This window comes from Seriola dumerili, unplaced genomic scaffold, assembly GCF_002260705.1.
Source record: "Seriola dumerili isolate Sdu_G_001 unplaced genomic scaffold, Sdu_1.0 BDQW01000066.1, whole genome shotgun sequence".
NCBI lineage: Eukaryota > Metazoa > Chordata > Actinopteri > Carangiformes > Carangidae > Seriola > Seriola dumerili.
Window position 1 is genome coordinate 345,321 of NW_019174321.1, and position 20,275 is coordinate 365,595.

The window sequence follows — 20,275 nt, forward strand, 5'->3', positions numbered from 1 at the left end:
ACATCAATTTAAAAAGTATAAACACAAGCCGAGTATAAAGATGGAAAACAAAGAAACAGGGTGTGTAAAGGAAAGGACGGGAGCGTTGGGAGATGAGTGGAAAAGAACATTAAAAAAAAACACAGACGCTCCTCTGTGACATCATGACTCAGTCCGAGCGTTTCCTCTTTCAGCCGCCTGAACGTTTGGACGCCGCTGCTGGTGAGAGAGGACGGAGAGGAGCCCGTCACGTCCTGAGACACAGATGAAAGTCAGAGAGCGACAACAAACCAAAGACACCAGAGCTGATGTTTCACTTGTTTCTTTACATCATCTTCACGTGTGCAGCTCCAGGGTTAGAGAAACGTTTCCACCTGACACGTCTAAATAATCAGTGCTGCAGTAATGAAGTTAAATGGAGATCATGTGTGTAGGATGGAAAAAATAAAACTATATATAATAAATGGTCAAAAAATTTCAAAAAATAAATGAAATCTATTTTTATTCAATCTCGTAAAAACCTCTGAGGTGGATGAATCCGACCGAACAATCCGGTCACTGGTTTCTACTGAGTAACTCCACTCATGTCTCTGTGCCACGTCACCTGTCACGGGCTTTCCCGCCTTTTAAAGCGTCTGCGTTGGACAAATATGAAATGATAAAGAACGTAAAAGTCTTGCAGAAGCTGCATCAGGATCAACTGGCTGTTGTGCTCCATATTAAAAAAAAAAAAACAGTGGAGTGTGGGCGCCATCAGCTGGCCACATGCAGAAGAGCAGGCGGTGGAACACTGTGCCTTCATTTCATCCTGCAGCTCACATTATATAATACAACAGTGCATGAATAACACATTACTACAGTTATAAGCCAAGTGATTATCATGAAGTCCAGGAGACTCAGGAGAAAAAGAGTCAAATATCATCATGAGAGTCAAAGATAAAAACCTCAGTCGAGACTCTAGAGACGGAGAACGTACTAAAACAGTCTCTAAAGCTTCACTCACACTGGATTTGTGTCTCCAGACGAGGTGGAGTGATTTTAACCTGTGACTCAAAACTCTGTCTGGAACCAGGTCTTTGTTTTTCAAAGTGGATCTTTGGCTTTTTTTTTTTTTCCTGCAGAAAAAACATGTGAATGTGACGTATTGAGGTTTGTGTGAAAAACGGGTAATTAATCAAAAATTAAAGCCATCAGCAAGACTGAAGAGAAATGTCAGATTTCCATCATGTTTTCCATCGTTCGAGCTTCGACTGGATCTTTTTTCCTTTTAATGACCTCATCTCCCTGTGTCTTCTTCTGCAGTGGTTTAATGGCAGCGACTGAAGAATTAGCTCCACAAGCTCAAATAACCAGCTGCTAAAATCCACATGACACTAGTGGGTGGAAACGTTCGTTAATTCACATTTTCTTTTGATGAATTTTAGGAAATTTGTTCAAAATTTGTGCTAAATTTAAACTTGGCTTGTGACTAAGCTTCAGGCTTGTGGGCGGGCGTTTCCCCTGGCAACCGTTAACTGCTGTTTGAAGGTGAGGTTACAAGGAGACGTCTACCGAATATTCACGATGTGTTTAAAGTTTATATTTCACCCGGACAGTGGAGGTCACAAAAAGCAGAACATGAACAAAACAAGGCTCAGCAGTTTTATACATCCAGAGAACATTTTATTTACTTTTTAAAAACAAACAAACAAAAAAAACCTTATTGTTTTTAATACAGTGGTGACGTCTGAGTCTTTGAGGGCTCAGCTTCCTGTTTCGGTCAGAGAGCATCATGGGAGCCAGACAAACAGAGAAACGTAGACTGTGGATGTTTCGGGAGCAGAGACGTTTAACTACAGACCTCCGACACAAAGAGAGGAAGTCCAGTAACCCGTCAAATCTTCTTGCATTTGTTTCCTAGAACCATGATTTTCATGTCGTCTTAACTTCACCTACTCAGAGTGAAACTTTATTGAACGCACAGTGAAGGAGCAGTGACAGAAGTCTCAGCTGACGCCTCTGCAGGAGGAAAAGTGTAAACACAGAGGTATACAAAATATGTTATAAATACAGCGTGGCATTCGTGGAAAAAAAGTGAGAAAAATATAAATACAGAGTATCTTGTTCTCTCGGTTTGCAGAGAGGAATCGGCGGAGGCTCTCGAAACCGACAGGACGACGACGACGACGACGGCGGCGGAGGATGGCGATGCACGGCGTTTCCATGGTTGTGAACTGGTTGCTTTGCTGATTGACGGGTGAACGAGCACGGGTATGTGTGTAAAAATGAAAAATAATCCCTGACTGTCTACCCTGTTTATACTGCTCCTCCTCAAACAGACTTCTGGTGGACAAATCGTTCAGGCAGAAGAGGAGGAGGAGGAGGAGGAGGAGGAAGAGAAGAGTTTTGGGAGAAAAGAGAAGTAAAGGAGCGTTTGAGAAAGCTACAGACCTTACGTCAAATTTAAAATCCCACCTTATATGACAGGGGAGAGAGGAGAGAGCGAGAGAGAGAGAGAGAGAGAGAGAGAGAGAGAGAGGAGGGAAAATGTTACATGTTTCTAGGGAGGAGAAAGGAAATCAACACGTGAGAGAGGAGGACATGAGGGGAAGGACTTTGGATGAGAGGAAACAGGAGTCCGTCCCTTCGTCTCACAGTCCGGTGTCGTTGTACGTGGGTGTGACCACCTTCAGGATGCTCTGTGCGTTCTCCTCCACCAGGGGGCGCCACTTCACCTCGCCGGTCAGCAGCAGGTCCTCCCCGTCCAGAGCGTCAATGTACTGCATCTGCAGCGGAGGAGTGAAGAGTCAGTACAACAATGTAAAAATACTGTTTGACAAGTAAAAAGTACTGCACTGAACAAAGTACAGAGGTATCATCTGCTTGTATTAGAAGTGCTGACTCTGCAAGGAAATTATATCCGACTCTGACATGATTAGATTAACACTGAGACATCGTTACTGTTGTAGCGGCCTGACGTGGAGCCCGTATGAACGACTTTATATAGTGTTCAATAGTTTAAACTAGTGGTTCCCAACCCGAGGTGGTCGTGAGAGAAATCTGAGGAGGTCGTCAGACGATTAATTGGAGCAAAAAATAAAGTTCTATCAAAAAATTTCCTCTCGTTTTTTACTTTCTTTGTGAACCGTTGGATGATTTTGGTAAAAATTAACATAAATTTTTGTGGCAGCTGAATTGAAAAGTCGTCTTGTTCTCTGGTTACTGCAGCTGGCGTCTTTATTCAGACAAAGATTGTTTGTGAGAGAAAAGACACATCACTCTGTGACATCACTGCACGACGGCGAGCAGACTGTGTTTCTGTAGTTCAACACGGACCAACAGAGTCGTGACTCCTCTCTACAGAAATGATCAGCTGATCACCTCCTGTCAGTTTATCAATCTTCCTGTTTCTCAGCCAATGAACGCATTAGTTATTTTAGACTTAAGATACTTGTAAATACTGAAAGAACAACCTGACGACATTCAACGGGGGATTAGACAGAACTCAGATTTAAATAGTAAAATTAACAATTTGAGTTTGATTCAAACTGAAGCCACTGAAAATCATTTATAATCCTCATACAGTGCTGATGTACAGCATCAGACAGGAGACACAGAAACAAAACTAATATAAACCACAATCGTGCCTCCACCAACCAATCAAGACGCAGGAAACACGGTCACGGTCTCTCCCTCTGTTCCCGAGTTACAGCTTTGAATAATGACCAGAAGTGTTTTTTGCAGAACATTATGAAGTTGACCTTTGACCTTGGGGATATAAAATGTTGTTTTATCCTGTTGGACATTTGTGTTAAGTTGTGTCATAATTAGCGCATGAATTCTGGAGTTATGGCCAAAAACACGTTTCGTGAGGTCACGGTGACCTTTGACCTTGGATGGGACGACCTGAAAACATAATGTCTGCAGCAGAGCTGTTATAAAATGCAGAAGGTGGAGCTAATGCAAAGATGTAGTTCTGCCACCCACAATGTTAAACCTGTGTATGTGTGAAGACGTGACACTAAACCTGACAAACTTGTTTACTGTTTACTTTCCCTGGAGGTGTGTGTGTGTGTGTGTGTGTGTGTGTGTTACTTCTACTGACTCTTAGACCAGCAGACATAAACAAACACACACACTCTGGGGGACACTTTGTTAGCTGATTGAGTTGGACACTGCGCCCATGACCTTTAACACACCTGCATCTGTGTGTGTGTGTGTGTGTGTGTGTGTGTGTGTGTGTGTGTGTGTGTGTGTGTGTGTGTGTGTAGCAGTCAGCTCTTGTTGGTGTGATGCAGCAGCAGCAGCGTGTTCCATCTGAGCTCATGAGAGGAGGAAAAGCTGCAGCAGAGTCGACGGACGTGTCAGTGAGACCAGAAAATAAAAAGTAAAGAGTGAAGCGAAGCAAGAAGAGGAAGTCTGACGTAAACAGAGAGACGGAGTCATTAAAGGAAAAGCTGCAGAGTCGGGATGAAAGAAAGGGGAGGTGGAGGGAGAGAGGAGGTCCTGCACCATATGGCCCCTGCAGCAGATGGAGGTGCAGGTGTTTCTGAGACCAGGAGAGTGTTTTCAATCTCACAGAGGGAAAGAAAATATACAGAGAGGAGAGAAAGGAAGAGGTGAGCAGGTTAACGGGTGAGGAAAAGTGCTGGGGGGGAGGTGAGGCAGAACAGGGGAAAACAGAGTGTTGGATTTTAGTATAATACATCCAAAAGTTCATGATTTAAAGTCTTTACAGGGGAATTATTAAAGTATCAGTAGGAAATATATAAATATATGATTTCTGATTCTATCTGACATTATATAATTAACACTGTGTGTAAGCAACATGTTTCTGTTGCAGCTGCTGCAGCGTCGTGAGATGATTAAAAGGATGTGACACATCATTTTATGTTCATTATTTTGGAATTTCCTCTAAAGCTGATCGATGTACTAAAAAAAAAAAAAATCCCTCCGCGGTTACGATGAGTCAGGATTTCAGTTGAAGTGGTCTGTTCTCATTTTCACTGACGTCTGGAGAATATGATTTAGTCTCTGTAGCATCATTATGTTTTATTTATGGTCTGTTTTTTTTAAATTGAAAAATTGCAGCTCCTGTGATTTGGATATTGCACTTTAGCATTTTGGGATTTTTGATAATATTTCTATTAATTGTTCAGCTCTACTTTCCTCTAATCTTTGCTTTTTTCCCTCTTTCTTTTTTTAATAAAAAACTACTTAATTACTTGAATGAAACTATCTGAAAAGAAGCTTCAGAGGGGAAATGTCTCTTTTGATGGAAACATGATCAAAAGTCTCCAACCAGACTCTTCCAGTCATTACAGCTAATCAGACCTGCGCTCTGGTTGAAGTCACGTGGAGCTCATTACTTCTATCTACTAATAAACTGTCAAAGGTGTAATTGGTATAATTTGTCCCACCTTTACAGGTACAACACTAAGAGTAGTGATAAAGATGTCAATCAAGAGAAGTCTGTTTGTACTCTCACAGAAAAGCTCTATTCAGGGAAGTCAAAGGCCCTCTATTAATGCAAAATTTTACTCTGAAACTACAACTGTCAAATAAATGTAGTGAAGTTAAAGGTACATTTCCCTCTGAAATGTAGTGCAGTAAAAATATAAAGAAACTTGTTCATTTACACCACTGCTCAAGAGGAAACCTTTTCTCCTTGCTGTCGAATCACTGCTTTCTTCTCTTGTACAGATTTCATCATTTGAATGTGCAAATAAACCACAGCTACACCTCGTGTGTCCTTCCTCCACAGACAGCAGCGAGGAAGAAGAAGAGGATGTGAAGCTGGTTTAAATAAAGTTTCTAAATACAAATACATCACATGTATTTGCAGACCTGAGTCACGAACACAAATATAGTCAGAGGCGAGTGTAAACACACCTGTTTGCGTACGTACTCCACCATGAGCTCCAGCTGTTTGGGGTCTTCACACTGGCGATTGAACAGGATTCTCCACAGAGCTGCAGCCAGCACAGGGTCATCAGACAGAATTCCCTGCACGCACACACACACACACACACACACACTGCATTATTGATCCTGCATCATTACATCATTTGTTCTGTGAAACCAGAGACTCACATGATCATATATCAGTGAGCAGCAAAGTCTCCAGGTTAAAAATCAGTCGGCTCTGTGATGCTGTTTGCGGGCGATTGTTTCGTAGAAATGGGAGACAAGTCAAATAAAATCCGTTTTAAAATAAGAGATTTGTTTCTCCGCCACATTAGTTTAACACTGGGTGTCCCACAGGATCCAGATGTGTTGATTCTGCTCCCACTCCCAGTTTGATTGTCTCCAGAGAAGCAGTTCTTCAGCAGACACGTGTCTTCTATAGATCAGAGCTGTCTGGCCACATACATGCAGCTCATGTACACGTGGTAACAGATGCTTTATGGCTGCATTTGACTTGTTTTAACAATTGTTGAAAAATGAGCTTTTGCCTCCTGTGTTCACGTTTTAAATGAGAGTATAACCAATCACAGAGCACAGCTGTCATGACATTATGTTGCACCAGCAGCTTCAGAGTGACTCCTGGTCAACATGTAGTATTTATGAGCCATGATTTAAATCACTATTTTATACTCACTCCTTTAGCAGCGGAAAAATATGTAAATTAGAACAACTGTATTGTGAATTACGCTGCATTCAAGTGCAGAGGAGGCAATCACGGACAGCAGAAAACTGGGCTGACTATATATCACATTTCACATCAACTGCCAATAAAAATAAGCGTTTATATACATCCAGAAATGATTTCCATCCCTTAGAGAGACAAACTGCCATGAACGCAGCAGAGAGACACAGACGGTCTCCAGCAGACTGTGACACAGCTGGATCCAGACAAAACTGCTGAACATAAACACTGGACAGGATTCAAGCCTGTGTCTGTGTCAGCATGTTAGTAGCTGCTTCCTCTCTGTCTGTGTGTGTGTGTGTGTGTGTGTGTGTGTGTGTGTAAGAGAAAGCATCTCACCTCATCATATCCAAATATTGCAGCATAGAAAGTCTCTGTCATCACCTTCAGCGCTTCCTTTCTGTGGATGGCATCAATCTGCGTCGGAGAAGAAAGAGAGAGAGGAAACAGAAACACTGCGGTCAGATACTGAGGTCAATCCAACAGTCTGTAGCAACCACCCGTTTCTGAGGCGCTGTAGTTTTGGGTAATAACACAACTGGCCAATTAGCCCACATTTATATTCTGCTTTTATTAGTACAATTCATTTTACAACAAGACTACAAGTCCGCAGCCGCGCTAGCAGTTCTGTCAGGCTGGACTCAGACACAGCAGAAACCAAAGCACAGCACAAAATGAAACGTTGACCCGTTGATGCCGCCTGATGGAAAAGTTAATACAATTCATCCCGAGGTGAACATGAATGTGTGTCTCAAAATTCATATTAATTTATTCAGTAGTTGCCCAATGCACAGACATTATCCTCAAAACCACACCAGTCAACGTCCGGCTGGCAACAAGAGTAAAAGCCATCTGCGTATATATATATATATATATATATATAATATCTGCGTAAAATGTCATGTCAGTTCATCTCCAATCAAGTGTCTACACGCTGCTCAACAAAGCTGGCCTTGCAGCGGTTAATGTAAAAGTCCTGCATGTAAACAGTTGGACATAATGACCTGAGCTCCTGCAGCCATCTGTCCTGAGGATGAAGCCGAGCTGCGGCGGTGAGTTCATTAAGCTGGCGCTGAGACCGGGGACAGCTCAGTCATTGTGGGGTTCGGTTGGTTTCAGCTGGTTGCAGCAGTTAATTATGAACATGGAGAAAATGAGCAGTGTTTTTACTGCTCCTGACCACAATTAGCATGAAACCCGAGAGCGACTCCAATCACTGGTCCTGGTTGTACAAATACATGAGCTGCTGATGTGGAGCTCGATTAGGAAGCTGCGCCTGGTTCTTCACACACACATGCACACACATGCACACACATGCGCATACATGTGCACACATGCGCACACATGCGCACACATGCGCACACAGGCCCACGTTGTTGCTTTTTTTATTTTCCTATTTAATTCTCTTTCCATGACATTAATATTTTTTCACAAATATTTTTCTTTTATTTCTCATTTGTCACTCTACAGTTATTTTGTTGTTGTTGATATTTTGTCTTTTCTCTTCGGGGTTCTGTCTCAGATGGTTTTGTATCCCAGTTGTCGACATCTGTTATAGATATACAGGTGCTTTGGGCTGTGGCGTTCAGGTCGCTCACCTGTTGCAGAATGTGTTGAGATACATTTATGTATTTGATATAATATGATGTTTTCAAGAGCACGTTTTCGCCTGACTCAGATCCGACTGATTCTGCAGATTCTTCTTGTTGCCACGTTCTCTCGACCTTCACTGACTATTTTCATTATCAATCAATCTGCCTGTTATTTTCTCAATTAACTGATAAATTGTTTTGGCCTTAAAACATCAGAAAAGAGTGAAAAATGTTTCACATAAACAAACCCTAAGCAGTCTGAAACCTGATGAGATTTAATCTACTTTAATATAACATGATGGAAAGAAGCATGTTTGGTATTTTTGCTCAAATTTAGGGTTAATTGATTATGGAAATAGTTGCTGATTAATTTTCTGGTGACAGATTAATCAACTAATCGATGCAGTTTTGCTTCAGTGTCAAGGATGAAACCTCAAACCTGAGTGCTTGAGACGCCTTTGAGAAAAACAGCTGCACACATCTGGAGCGTGGAGCTTCTCTGTGGCTTAAAGAAATTTTGACGGTCCGAGGAAATTATCTAATGGATGAAGTTCAGATGCTTCCTTCACAGCAGGGCCACAGAATAAACCTACGTGTGGCGCTGTACGTGTTTTGTGTCCGTCACACTGACCATGAATTATAGAGTCAAAGTGTGTAGATTAAAAACATTAGGTTTTTCGTTGAGGTCAAATTGAGTAAAACTGTAATTCTCAGGCACGTGTGTTTGCTTGTGCGAGCACATATGTAAGCAAGTGTACGTACACATGCTGACAAAAGTTCACATATGCAGCTGTGAAAACACGCAACACCCCCCGACACACACACATGTCCCCCCCTCTGTGCTCCGCCCAATGCATGCGTGCACACACACCAAGAGTGACCTCACAAACCGCACTGTAATTTCTCATCTCTGACCTCTTTCTGTCACACGACCAGCTAAATGAGCTAAAACTAAAGACCTCACGGTTTAAAGCTCGGTGAACTCCGGCTCCAGCTTCAACCATCCGCATCCACTGACATCACAGATATGTACATGTGACTTCTTCTGGTGTTTACCTGCCACCGCGCGGATTTTACAGGCGAATGTGAGTGACGTGGATGATGTGACGTGATGAGGTGTGGACTCTGACGAAATCAGAAAAACACTCCAAACTGGACTTTAACACCAATGACTCGTGACCTCACTGACCTCTCCCCGAGCCCAAAGAAGAAAATTAATTCATGTAATTAAGGAAAGAATAAGAGGTGATTCAGGACATTGTCACATACAGTTGTTGTTATGTAACCTGTCACACTGACCAGTGGAGTAGAAGCGCTGGGGTCTCCTCTGAGAAGCAGATCAATGAAAATGACCACAGATATACTGGTATTGATATATACTGTATATTGGCTGGATGTATCTTTATGGAAATTTCAGCACAAATTATTTTTTGACTTTTATTCCTCTTAATCCAGGTCAATCAAATTTGAAAAAGTCGAACACAAAACACACTCGATGAACTTTGGGAGTTAATTCGAGTTTAATCTGAGTAGGAGAAACTCTTTCTGAAAGCTACACGTGAGCGAGGCCAAGATTTAAGTCTGTGATGTCAATGAGCGACACTTCCTGGAGCTGCTCCACTGACAGAGAATAGAGGAGCAACTCTGTGGACACGGTGACCGCGGCCAGACCCACACTCCGGGGATTTGGCTCCACTTTCTGCTTGAGAACTGTTGGCACAATTATGCTGATGTAAAACTTTAAATAAACAAAACCTGCATCCTATGTAGCATGCAATGGCACGGATAAAACTTAATGCCCTGTTGCATCAGCCCCAAGCGGAAATGTTTCTGAAATAATGAATATTTATTTAAGAGAATGACATTTAGTTGTTTTCGGGCAGAGAACCAGTTTGGAAGCTGGTTGTTTCACATTTGTGGCTTTTTAGAAAAACACTGCTACTTGAGAGAAAACTGAGCTGCTGTGGCAACTAACAATGGATAAAACATGATGTTTCTCTACAGCTGCAATCACACAATTAATGACTAATGAAATATCTGTGATATAATCCTGACGAACCAGAGGTCTGTATTAATACAACAAAACAATAGTTTTCCCTGTGTGACTGGTTATTTTCAGCATTTTAAAATTCCAAATGTCTGATTGGTTTTTGTTTTTGTGGTTCGTTCTAGAGCTGAAACAATTATGTTGATTAGTCAAGTTTAATTTATCAACAGAAAAATAAATAATCACGTCACTATTTTTGCAATCAATTAATCGTTCAAGTAATTTCGCAGTTGTTTCCAGCTTCTACATTGTGACAGTTTACTGCGTTTCTCTGTTTTACATCACTGTGAAATGATTTCTGATGTTTTTATACACAAAACGATTCATCGAGAGAGAATAAATACTAAATTATTATATAAATACTTGTTAGTTGTGGCTCTAGTTCATAAAATTTGAGAGCTAGTCCGTCAGCAAAACCCGAAACTTGAATAAAATGTTTTGTGGCAGAATCTAAAACGAACTGACTAATTAAATATTCACACACACACACACACTCCGACCAGCTGACTTTGCTGCGTGTAGCTGCAGCGCTGTGAATAAACAGAGCGGAGGAGATCGATACGGATGCAACACGTCGCTTCGTTCGGTTTCTCAGCTGCTACTTTTCATGGTTGTGAACGGAGCTTCCGGCCCCAACAGAGACACGAGGGTACCTGAGAGAGAGCGAGCGTCTTCTCTCGCTCGCTCATAGGGTAACGTATCCCCCAGTCCAGGGTCCTATAATTAGGAAACCCTGTGTGTTATCATAGGCGTGCAGTGCATCGAGCTATACTGAACATGGAATGCAATGAATGTCCAACATGTGTTTGTGGTGTAAGGGTTATATGATTGTGTGGTCTTAGTCCTGCTGACTGTTCTGACGATGAACATAAAGCTTCACAGGGACATGCACATCTAAACACACACACACACACACACACACACACACACACACACACACACACACACACACACACACACACACACACACACACACACACACACACACACACACACACAGAGAGAACTTACCCCCATGATTTTGCTCCTCTGCTCCACATCCTCCCACATGGAGTGGACAATGTAACGGCACATGTACTTTCCTGCTCTGCCCTCCTGACGCATCCGCACCAAACACATCCTGACGGAGGAGGGGATCAAGTAAAACGAGGGGACGAGAGGCATGTGGACTGCCACGACATGAGAACTCTGTGGTGTAAATATGAAGCTTCTACTATGTGTTGTTCTTGAGTTATTGTGTTCACAAGAAAAAATGATTTCCTCCTAATTGAGCTAATTAGTTTTCATACCAGATGTTTGTCTTTGCGTGTTACATCAGTACATGGTATCAATCTGAACTTCAAGTGTTACAGTCATTTCTGGGAAATCGGTTTTCTATCATTAAAATGCAGATTTATGCAGAAAACTTCGACATCATCTGCTCCATGTGGTGGAAGTATCAGGTTTATATTCACAAGAGACGCAGAGATAACACGCTGCGTACATGCGCCATGTTGATGAGACACAGAAGCAGGAATGATGAGAAAAAAAAGACATCAACATGACATCTGAGAAAGAAGTGTGTGTGTGTGTGTGTGTGTGTGTGTGTGTGTCTTTAACTCACCACACATGCAGCTGTGCGACCAAGAACCAGGAGTTGAGTGTGTCAGGGAGGGTGCATTCTGAAACAAACACAAAACATGAACGAGTGTTACGACACAAGATTCACACAACACTCACATGGAAACTCTTGTTCCCGTCTTTTCCCACAGACTCTGAAGAACTGCAACTATTCGTCATTTCACTGCAACCACTTCCATCATCAATTAATGATTAGTTGCAGCACTACAACATCGTGCCATATAAAAGCACTTGCACATGAAGCAGCTGTAACCTTTGTATTCACTGCTTTCGTTGTAGCTGGTTATTTGTTTGTCTCAGTTACATTCTTTACTTTTTCAGTTTCTCAGCAGTCATCATTATGTTTTTGTAAAATGTCTCATTTATTCTGGCAACTGACCAAATCAAAATCCTGAAACGGGCAAATAAAACAAGACATCTGAAGACATCAGGTCTGGTTTCATGGGCAGCTTTCTTAACATTTTAAAGACAAGAAATTAATCAATTAATTGAGAGAATACAAATGGATCAATAATGAAAATAATCATCAATTGCAGCCATACTTTCTCTCAACACTCTGAAGACAAGATATCCAGGATGAGTCCTGATGTGTTTAAATCGGCCTGTGAACCAGGATCAGGCTCATTTTTACCACAATGTAAAATGCAGTGTGATAATGCAGCAGGCTCCAAGTGTGTGTGTGTGTGTGTGTGTGAGAGTAATATTAGTGTGTGTTTTGTGTCTGTCTGTGTGTGCCAGGTAGTAAAGTGTCAAATAAATGTGTCAGGCAGGTTGTGACAGTGTCCCTGAGCGCTCATCAACTCCATTTGGACCGGGACAGATACCAACGCCTTAATCGTCAGTGTTTGGATCTGGACTAATACTGAAGAGAGTGTGTGTGTGCATATGTGTGTGTGTGTGTGTGTGTGCAAGATTTTACACAAGTGATTTTCCAGCTTTTCTCAGTGTGTATATTCAGTATTATTGTAACACTTTCTCTCCTGCCTTCAGAAACATGTTTGCCATTAACATTCCTCTTATTTTGAAAGGTGTTATCATATACTGGATATAAATCCACTCAGCTGACAGGAAATGGAGCTCAGCCGCACTGACATCAGTATTCATGATGAACACTTTAAGTGCTTTTATAACCTGTCGACGTGATCGCTAATTCTCTCAACAAAGAGTCTTCTGGTGACAAGTAAATAAGGGATCATTAAAATCAATAAAATTAAAAGGTAAAGTATCTTTAAAGGGGCATTACATTTATTTTTCACGATGCTCCATTTGCTCCGCCTGTTAATATCATAATTTATTCTGTGGCTCTGGAGGGAGTTTTTTCTTTTTTTTATAAAGGTGAGGGGAATTTACAAGACAAGGGACATCTTATTAAACATGCTATTGAGTTGCATTGTGGGAAATGTAGGATCCAGTATTATTGGAGCTCGACCCATCCTGTGAAATAAAAGATCAGGTCAGTTTTGACCATTGTTCATTAAACGTGTCTCTTGAGCCTCTGTGACAACGCAACATCAAGCCGCTGGAGTACAGAGGAAGAGTCCATTGTTGGTTTGAGCTGCACATTTTTTGGCAACAGAGCGTTGTGTGAAGACGGGACTCTAAGCTCCACTTACTGTCAAAGAACTCGTCATAATTGATTCTCTCTACGCAGCATGTGTACATGCGCAAGGCAGCGATCTTGATTTTCTGTGGAGACAAAAGGGAAAAAAGAAAATCATAAGCATCTTTCATAAATATACTGAGATTATTAATCTGTATTAGATATTTCAGGGTTCATAATTAATAAGTAATTGTACACTATTTCACTTTGCTGAAAAGCTTGAGATAAAAGACTTTCATACTCCTTCAGTGCAGTGTTGCTACCTTCCATGCTAACATTTGTCATCGGAAACTAGTGAGCTACAAATACATTGCCATAGTTTTCAAATGAAGACGTGTCACTGTAAAATGAAGGCGAGGAAACTTTAATCGTCGCACCTCAAACAATTCAAAGAGCTTCACATGAGGCAAAGACAAAGAAAGACACTTGTTTTAAACCAAGTGATGTATTTTCTTTTTTGACAGATTTTTTCCCCCCAGGGTTTGAGGATGTTTTGTGTCTTATAGAAGGAGTCAAACAGAAACAAACAGGATGTGAGGTCAGAGATGTGTAACTGCTCAGGCCAACCTGCTGTGTAGCACCAACATTTTGCAACTTGACAACAACATCACATTCCCCCTGGCACGTACGCCTCCATTAACTGTTTCGCCAAAACCTCCCACATAACCAAACCTTGCCATGCCTGTAAATATTTATACTGTAATGATGTGGGTATTCTTGGAAAACAGTCAGAGCAACAGTGTGATGCAATGGATGAAACCAAAAAAAAAAAAAACACAGACAAATCCTGGAACAATATCAACATGCGTATTTATCTTTCATTGTTGTTGTTGATTTGTGAATATCACAAATCTAAAATGTATGTGTCCGAGATTCTTTCTCTAAATGTCGGAGGACTGGAGAGGATTTTACAGGACGCCACATTTCGTCTTCACGACCTTTCCCTGCAGCGCCACAAACGGCCTCGACAATTTTAACAACTAACATTAAAAATCAAGCTGCTGATTGGAAACAGCAGCCACACTTTATCTGCTTGTACGTGCATTAAAAAGCAGAGCAGATTTGCTCGGCCGTGTTTGAGTCTGTGTGTGTGTGTGTGTGTGTGTGTGTGTGTGTGTGTGTGTGTGTGTGTGTGTGTTTGTGTGTGATTGTGTGTGTGTGTGTGTTTACACGCTGTGAGGAAGATTCCTGGCTGACAGCCCATAACTTAAGCTCCCTGCTGGGAGGTCGGAGCTCCTCTGTCGTCCTCTGACCACCACACACACACTGGAGTCAAATAACCGTCCTTCACACACACAGCAGCAGCTGTATTTACTGTGTTTTCTATAAATGACAGTTACACAACATCGATTACTGTGCTTTACTTCAATCTCTCTCATATTTATCGCTGTTCTTCCGTCTCTTTGTTTCTCCCGCTTGTGGTTTATCAAAGCCTCCCGCCCTGTGATGCTCCTGCAGGGTGTTGGTGACATGTTTGCACTCAACCAACAGGTTAAATGAGGCTAAAGGTGCAGCTGTTGTTGTATTTAAACATTTTCACAGTGCACTCAGTTCAGTACAGTTCCTAGGCTCAGTGTGGACTCGGCTCATAACTCTCCAAACCTTACTGCCCTCATATTACTACCACTACTTGTGGTTACTGTCATTAATCACGAGCATGACGTCGTAATGCTAATGTGCGGATAATCCTACAAAACTTTGGTGCATCTGTTTGGTCGGCTTGTGTTTCCTCCGACAAGTGTCTGAGGCAGGTAGAAATAGATACAGTACATATTAAAAGGATATACCCATCATACTTTTCTTTCTTTTTCCGTTCTTCCCACAATCACTTCTTCTTAACTTTACAACCTCACTCCCTCACCTCGTCGTCCCTTTTCTCTCCGTCACTCACCCATTTGTTGTATTTGAGCGGTCCTGTGAAGCCCATGGCCTCAATGAGCTTTGTGAAGGCCCCCACCTCCTCCTCCGTGTGCTGAGGCGTCTCCTTCACATTACAGAGCTGCCGGGCGAGAAACAGAATAAAAGACAGTGAGTAGGGGGGTGAAAAGGGGGGGGGGGGGGACAGAAGTGAGAGAGATAACAGAAAGAAATTTGTGAGAGAAAGGGAGGATGAGGGAAGGAGGGAAAGATGAGCTGAATGGTGTTTTTGAAGAAGAGAACGAAAGAAAACAGTGATGAAAAACGAGGGAGGACAGGAAAGGTGGGAGTGAAAAACAACCCTTAATATTCCCTGTGTATATATATTGTATAACCCTCATTAAATCAACAGCACATACACACACACACAAACCTACAGCATGACGACACACACCTGGGGAACGTGACCTTTACTGGGCGAGTGCAGCTGTTCAGTAAATTAATATAGTGACCTATTCTAAGATGCGTGTTGTCTTAACAGTTTCATTACAGCCACCACGACCTGAGCGACCCCTCACCGCTGCTTCACATTTAACATCCCTGTAATCACGAGTCTTTGCAAATTGCATGTTTTCTGTTGAACTTGAAATGAATCTTAAATGTGTCTGTGTTCAATATGCACAGCAGTGAAGAAGCAGTGTAGTGGACAAAATGCAGGACAACACTAATCACCCCCTCTTTTTGGGGATAGAAACCTCTGTCAGACTGGTGCTAAACGATTCCCCAGTGTAAAAGTCATCATCTCTCGAAGCCTTTCACATGTGGATCTAGTCTCAGTCACAGACTCACTCTCCCTCGTATCAGGTTATAATGATTTTCTCTGCCTGTTAGCAACATTTCAGTCTGTCTCTCTGAGTCCTTATCATGACATTCTTAGCTGCTTCACAGATGTTTCAGTCTGTTTTTTCCAGTGAAGACAGTGGGAAATTCTTTGGACTCGTTTTCACTCAGCAGGAATTTGTTTCCTCCGCTGCAGTGAAACATGAACCAACAGAAACTCGTGTAGGTTAAAAATGGGCTAATAAGATTTAAGGTCAACTGACTCTAAAATACAGGCTACAAATAGACCTGAAGTAACTCACAACATTGATGCTACGAACAACCCATAATGCAACGCTCTCCGGAGAAGTCTATAGCTTTGTCTCAGTTCAGGGGTCACATCCTATGCATGCTGCATTTGAAAACCATTTGTGCCACAGCAGCGCGACTACACTGTCCCATTTAGAAAGACTCCTTCAAATGCGGCCGAGAAATGCAGATAAAGTTATATGTTATCAAGGTTGCTAGGCGACAGCAATGCAACAATAAGGGCAGTGCACAGCTGATGAGCAAAGCAACAATCCTCCATAGACCAGACCGTTGATCATTGTGGTTAAGCCTTCGTGGTCTACGTCGGCTACGAAGGGCCACACCTCCAAAGGATATGGCCCCTGAATTGAGACACAGCTTATGTGACACCGGGACCCATTGCATTCTTTAAGAATATCTGTTGTCATGAAGACATAAACCTTTAGTCCTATCTTCACAACTGTGTAAGACGACCCACAATTTTTAAAACAATATTTAAAGACAAACATATTTTCTTACATTTGGGCAAATACAGAATCATGACACTTTTTAATCTGTACTCAAGCTCGTTGGACTTAAAATAAGACAATGACTAAAAAGTTAAATATCCATACTGGATTGACACCAACAAACACTAAATCCTACTTTTTCCGCTCGAGCATATTTCATTAGACTTTTCCTTTCTGGTAAGCTCCACACTCCCAGTTAGTAACGCAGGCTTTGCGTAAAAGATTGATGATCCTCATGAGTTATATGTTTCTCAGACTGAAATATATATCTTTTTCAGCTACTAAATTCAGCCCCGCACATGGGTTTTTAAATATCAAATTCTGTGTGTTAGTTTGCATGTCACGTTACCTGTGTGGTGATGTGCAGAGTCCGACATGGTGTTGAACAGGGAGGGGAGACTCTGGCCAGCTGGCAAGCTACTAAAGCTCTAGCAAAGCAGGCTTCCTGATCTGAAGCCTGGATGGAGACAGAGAGAAGGACAAAAAGAAGGAGAGAGGACAACGAGAGATTAAGCTCTGAGAGAGCGAGATACACAGTGTGACATGAAAATTATAAAGCTAATATAAACATACATTTGTAGGTTTGTGGTTCTAATGTTGTCCTGACACAAAACTGGTCAGAGGTTGGGAAGGAAGTAAAAAAGTGTGGCTGCACTTCTAACAAAAGCAGACCAAGTTTTTGACATTCCCCAGACCAACTCCTTCTGAAACCTGCAGGTTAGGACTTTTAGCAGGAGGTGGTTAAACTTGCTTGAGATGAGGTTGTGACCCAGAAACCCACGGCCACATGTTTTGGTCCTGCCTGCGGCCGGAGGATGTGTGGATGGGGGTTTTTAAATATACTTTAAAATGTATGTTGCACAGTCATTGATCCTGACTCTCATGTTCAGGCTGCTCCCTGGGGACCTACATATTGCCAGTCAAGCTTTGGTTGTGCTTCTCTTCAAATGGAAAAAGATGCATCAGCATCTCATGAACACTGACTAGAGGATATAATGGCACACTTCAAAGCAGACGACTCTGGGATCATATGATCGGGCAACATTTCCTGCTCTGTTTTCAAAATTGGACAAATCTTCCTTAATGTGTATAATTTTTAAAAAGCTTTTCCCTCTTTGATATTTTGTGTGTGCGTGTGTGTGTGTGTGTGTGTGTGTGGGACAGCTGAAGGCTTGAGTTAATAACATAAATAAAACAGTGAGGTTGTTAGTGGGAAGATGCCAGGAGCTACACACTTGTACAATATGTTTCTATGTTGATAACTGCAGCAGTGTTGTATTAAATTTCAAAGTCAAATGAGAACAGCCACACCCTGATCATGTGTTTCTCTCATGTGTTTATAAAATAATATTCCGTGGAACGGCTGGCTGATATTTTATATGACATATGATGGGTGAATGATGATGTAAAATCTGGATGTATTAGATCATTGCTGCAAATGAATGAGCAGGAATAAACTAAAGCAGTTTTAGATTTCTCTATGACTTTTGCATCACTGTGATGAATTCATAAAATGGATTAGGTTTAAATATATTAAAAAAAAACAACAACAAAACAAAAAAAAGGCAGATAAACAAGTTTCATTGGTTCCACTATCACATTAACATAAACCAGTGTCTACTTTTCATTAGTACTTAATCTGCCAAATAGACCTGAAAGGTGTCAATGTGTATATGTCAGCTAGGACTACAACTAAGAATTACTCTCTTTATCAATTAACCTTAAGATTTATTATTTAGCCTCTGAGATGTTTTAAAAAAAAAAGAGAAATAATGTAATTTTACACTTCCTCTAAGCCGATGGTAGAGTCTGTTTACTTGTTGTATCTGACCACAGTCAAAAATAACAACCATAGTTTTTCAATTCACTGTCAAATCAAAGAGAGTAGCAAACTCATGTTTAAGAAGCTGAAACCAGAGAATATTTGTTTGTTTTTTTGCTTGATAAATTACTCAATCATAGTCAATCGTTGCAGGTCTAATTTCAACTTAAGTTCTGTGGGTTTGAATATCTTATTTTCTGTCTACAGGTGTTTGTCTGTGCTTTAGGTAAAAACTACTTCTGTGACTTCATATTTCCATCAAAGCCCGGAGAGTCTTTCTGCGGCCGTTACCGCTGGATTAACGTCAGTTAACGGTCAAGTTCACCTGCACAAACCAGGTAATGACCCTCACAGGCAGCTAATCTTATTAAACTAACATTTTTAGCTTGATGATATATCCCAAACTTAAGGATACACTTACACCGAAAATTGTAACTTTTCTGTCTTTCGTTTCATTCTTTGCCTTCAGTTATCAGCTCCGCAGCTCTCGTTACGGTTTGTATTGTGTCGTTAGTTTACTTAGCTTAAATCACACTAGCGGCTAAGCTAACGTTAGCTGTAACGTTATTACCTTTCGGTACGCGGCTCTGGACGCTGTCCCGTTAATAAGGTTTCTGACGGCAGACTGCAGCGGCCGCCGATACATGGCTCCTAAATGTCTGAAAGTCACCGGAGAGGAGCGGGCTGCCACCAAACTGCGGCAGCCTTCAATAAAACCTTATGGTTTGGTAACAGCAGTCCTCCTCCACCTCCTCCCCCTCAGCAATGTCAACGGAATCTGTCCGGCGCACGGTCCCGTCCGGCAAGAAAACAGGCTTCAGCGAAGAAAGGTTCCTCTTGAACAGAAAGCGGTTATTAATCCCGCGGATTTAAATTGTATTTAAATTTGTTTAATTCTCTTTAAATGTGTACTGCGGACCCAAAATATTTTACCAAACTATTTTAAACCAAGAACCATAATCTCCATGTACCTCAATTAAAAATTAAAGTGTCTCTATTATTGTTTCAAGGGGATTTTACAGTATTTTGCCTATAGTACCTGTCAGGTTTACACAACCTAAGACATTTAAAATAAGAAACAAAAGGGACAAGACACAGCGTTAGATTTCTTAGTCGCGAGGAGAACGGACAGAGATATGCTCAGTTACAATCTCCAACCCGCTCTGAGCATATTCCGCCGTGTCCTCTCTTTTTATTGTCTTTCAAGGCCTTCACTAGTTACAAGGCGTTGCTGTTCTAAAGGGTGAGATCACACAGTAGCAACGTGATAGATGCACAATTATATGCTGTTCAAATGTTCATCCCATGATGTAGAAGTAGAACAGGCTGGTTTCAGTCTGCTCTATGCATCGTGACAGCTTGTGATCTCCTCTAGCAGCTACTACCTGCAAAACAACTTCAACACAAGACAAACTGGATGCATGATTATTAAACTGTAAAGCAGGATACATGGTTAGGTAGAAAATATGAAAATATGAGATAAATCCATATAC

The 20,275-nt window shown here is 41.5% G+C and overlaps 1 protein-coding gene across 1 annotated transcript; it reads right to left on the reverse strand.

Annotated features, from left to right (window-relative positions):
* Nucleotides 1-1,619: 1,619 nt before the first annotated feature.
* Nucleotides 1,620-19,544, reverse strand: LOC111219422 (ubiquinol-cytochrome-c reductase complex assembly factor 1). The gene is made up of 9 exons (XM_022742096.1): nt 19,354-19,544; nt 17,310-17,417; nt 15,358-15,465; nt 13,480-13,552; nt 11,850-11,907; nt 11,258-11,366; nt 6,947-7,024; nt 5,851-5,964; nt 1,620-2,744 (listed from the first exon to the last, which is right to left on the reverse strand). Exons 1-9 carry the CDS (start codon nt 19,426-19,428, stop codon nt 2,610-2,612), a joined length of 858 nt encoding a protein of 285 aa, XP_022597817.1. The 5' UTR covers nt 19,429-19,544; the 3' UTR covers nt 1,620-2,609.
* Nucleotides 19,545-20,275: the final 731 nt, after the last annotated feature.

Excerpts from the sequence above, each read along its gene's own strand:
- LOC111219422 (XM_022742096.1), bottom strand. The coding sequence starts at position 19,428 with ATGTATCGGCGGCCGCTGCAGTCTGCCGTCAGAAACCTTATTAACGGG. Across the intron at positions 5,965-6,946 it reads CAATATTTGGATATGATGAG|GGAATTCTGTCTGATGACCC; the intron begins GTGAGATGCTTT and ends GTGTGCGTGCAG. Across the intron at positions 2,745-5,850 it reads TGGAGTACGTACGCAAACAG|ATGCAGTACATTGACGCTCT; the intron begins GTGTGTTTACAC and ends CCTCCGCTGCAG.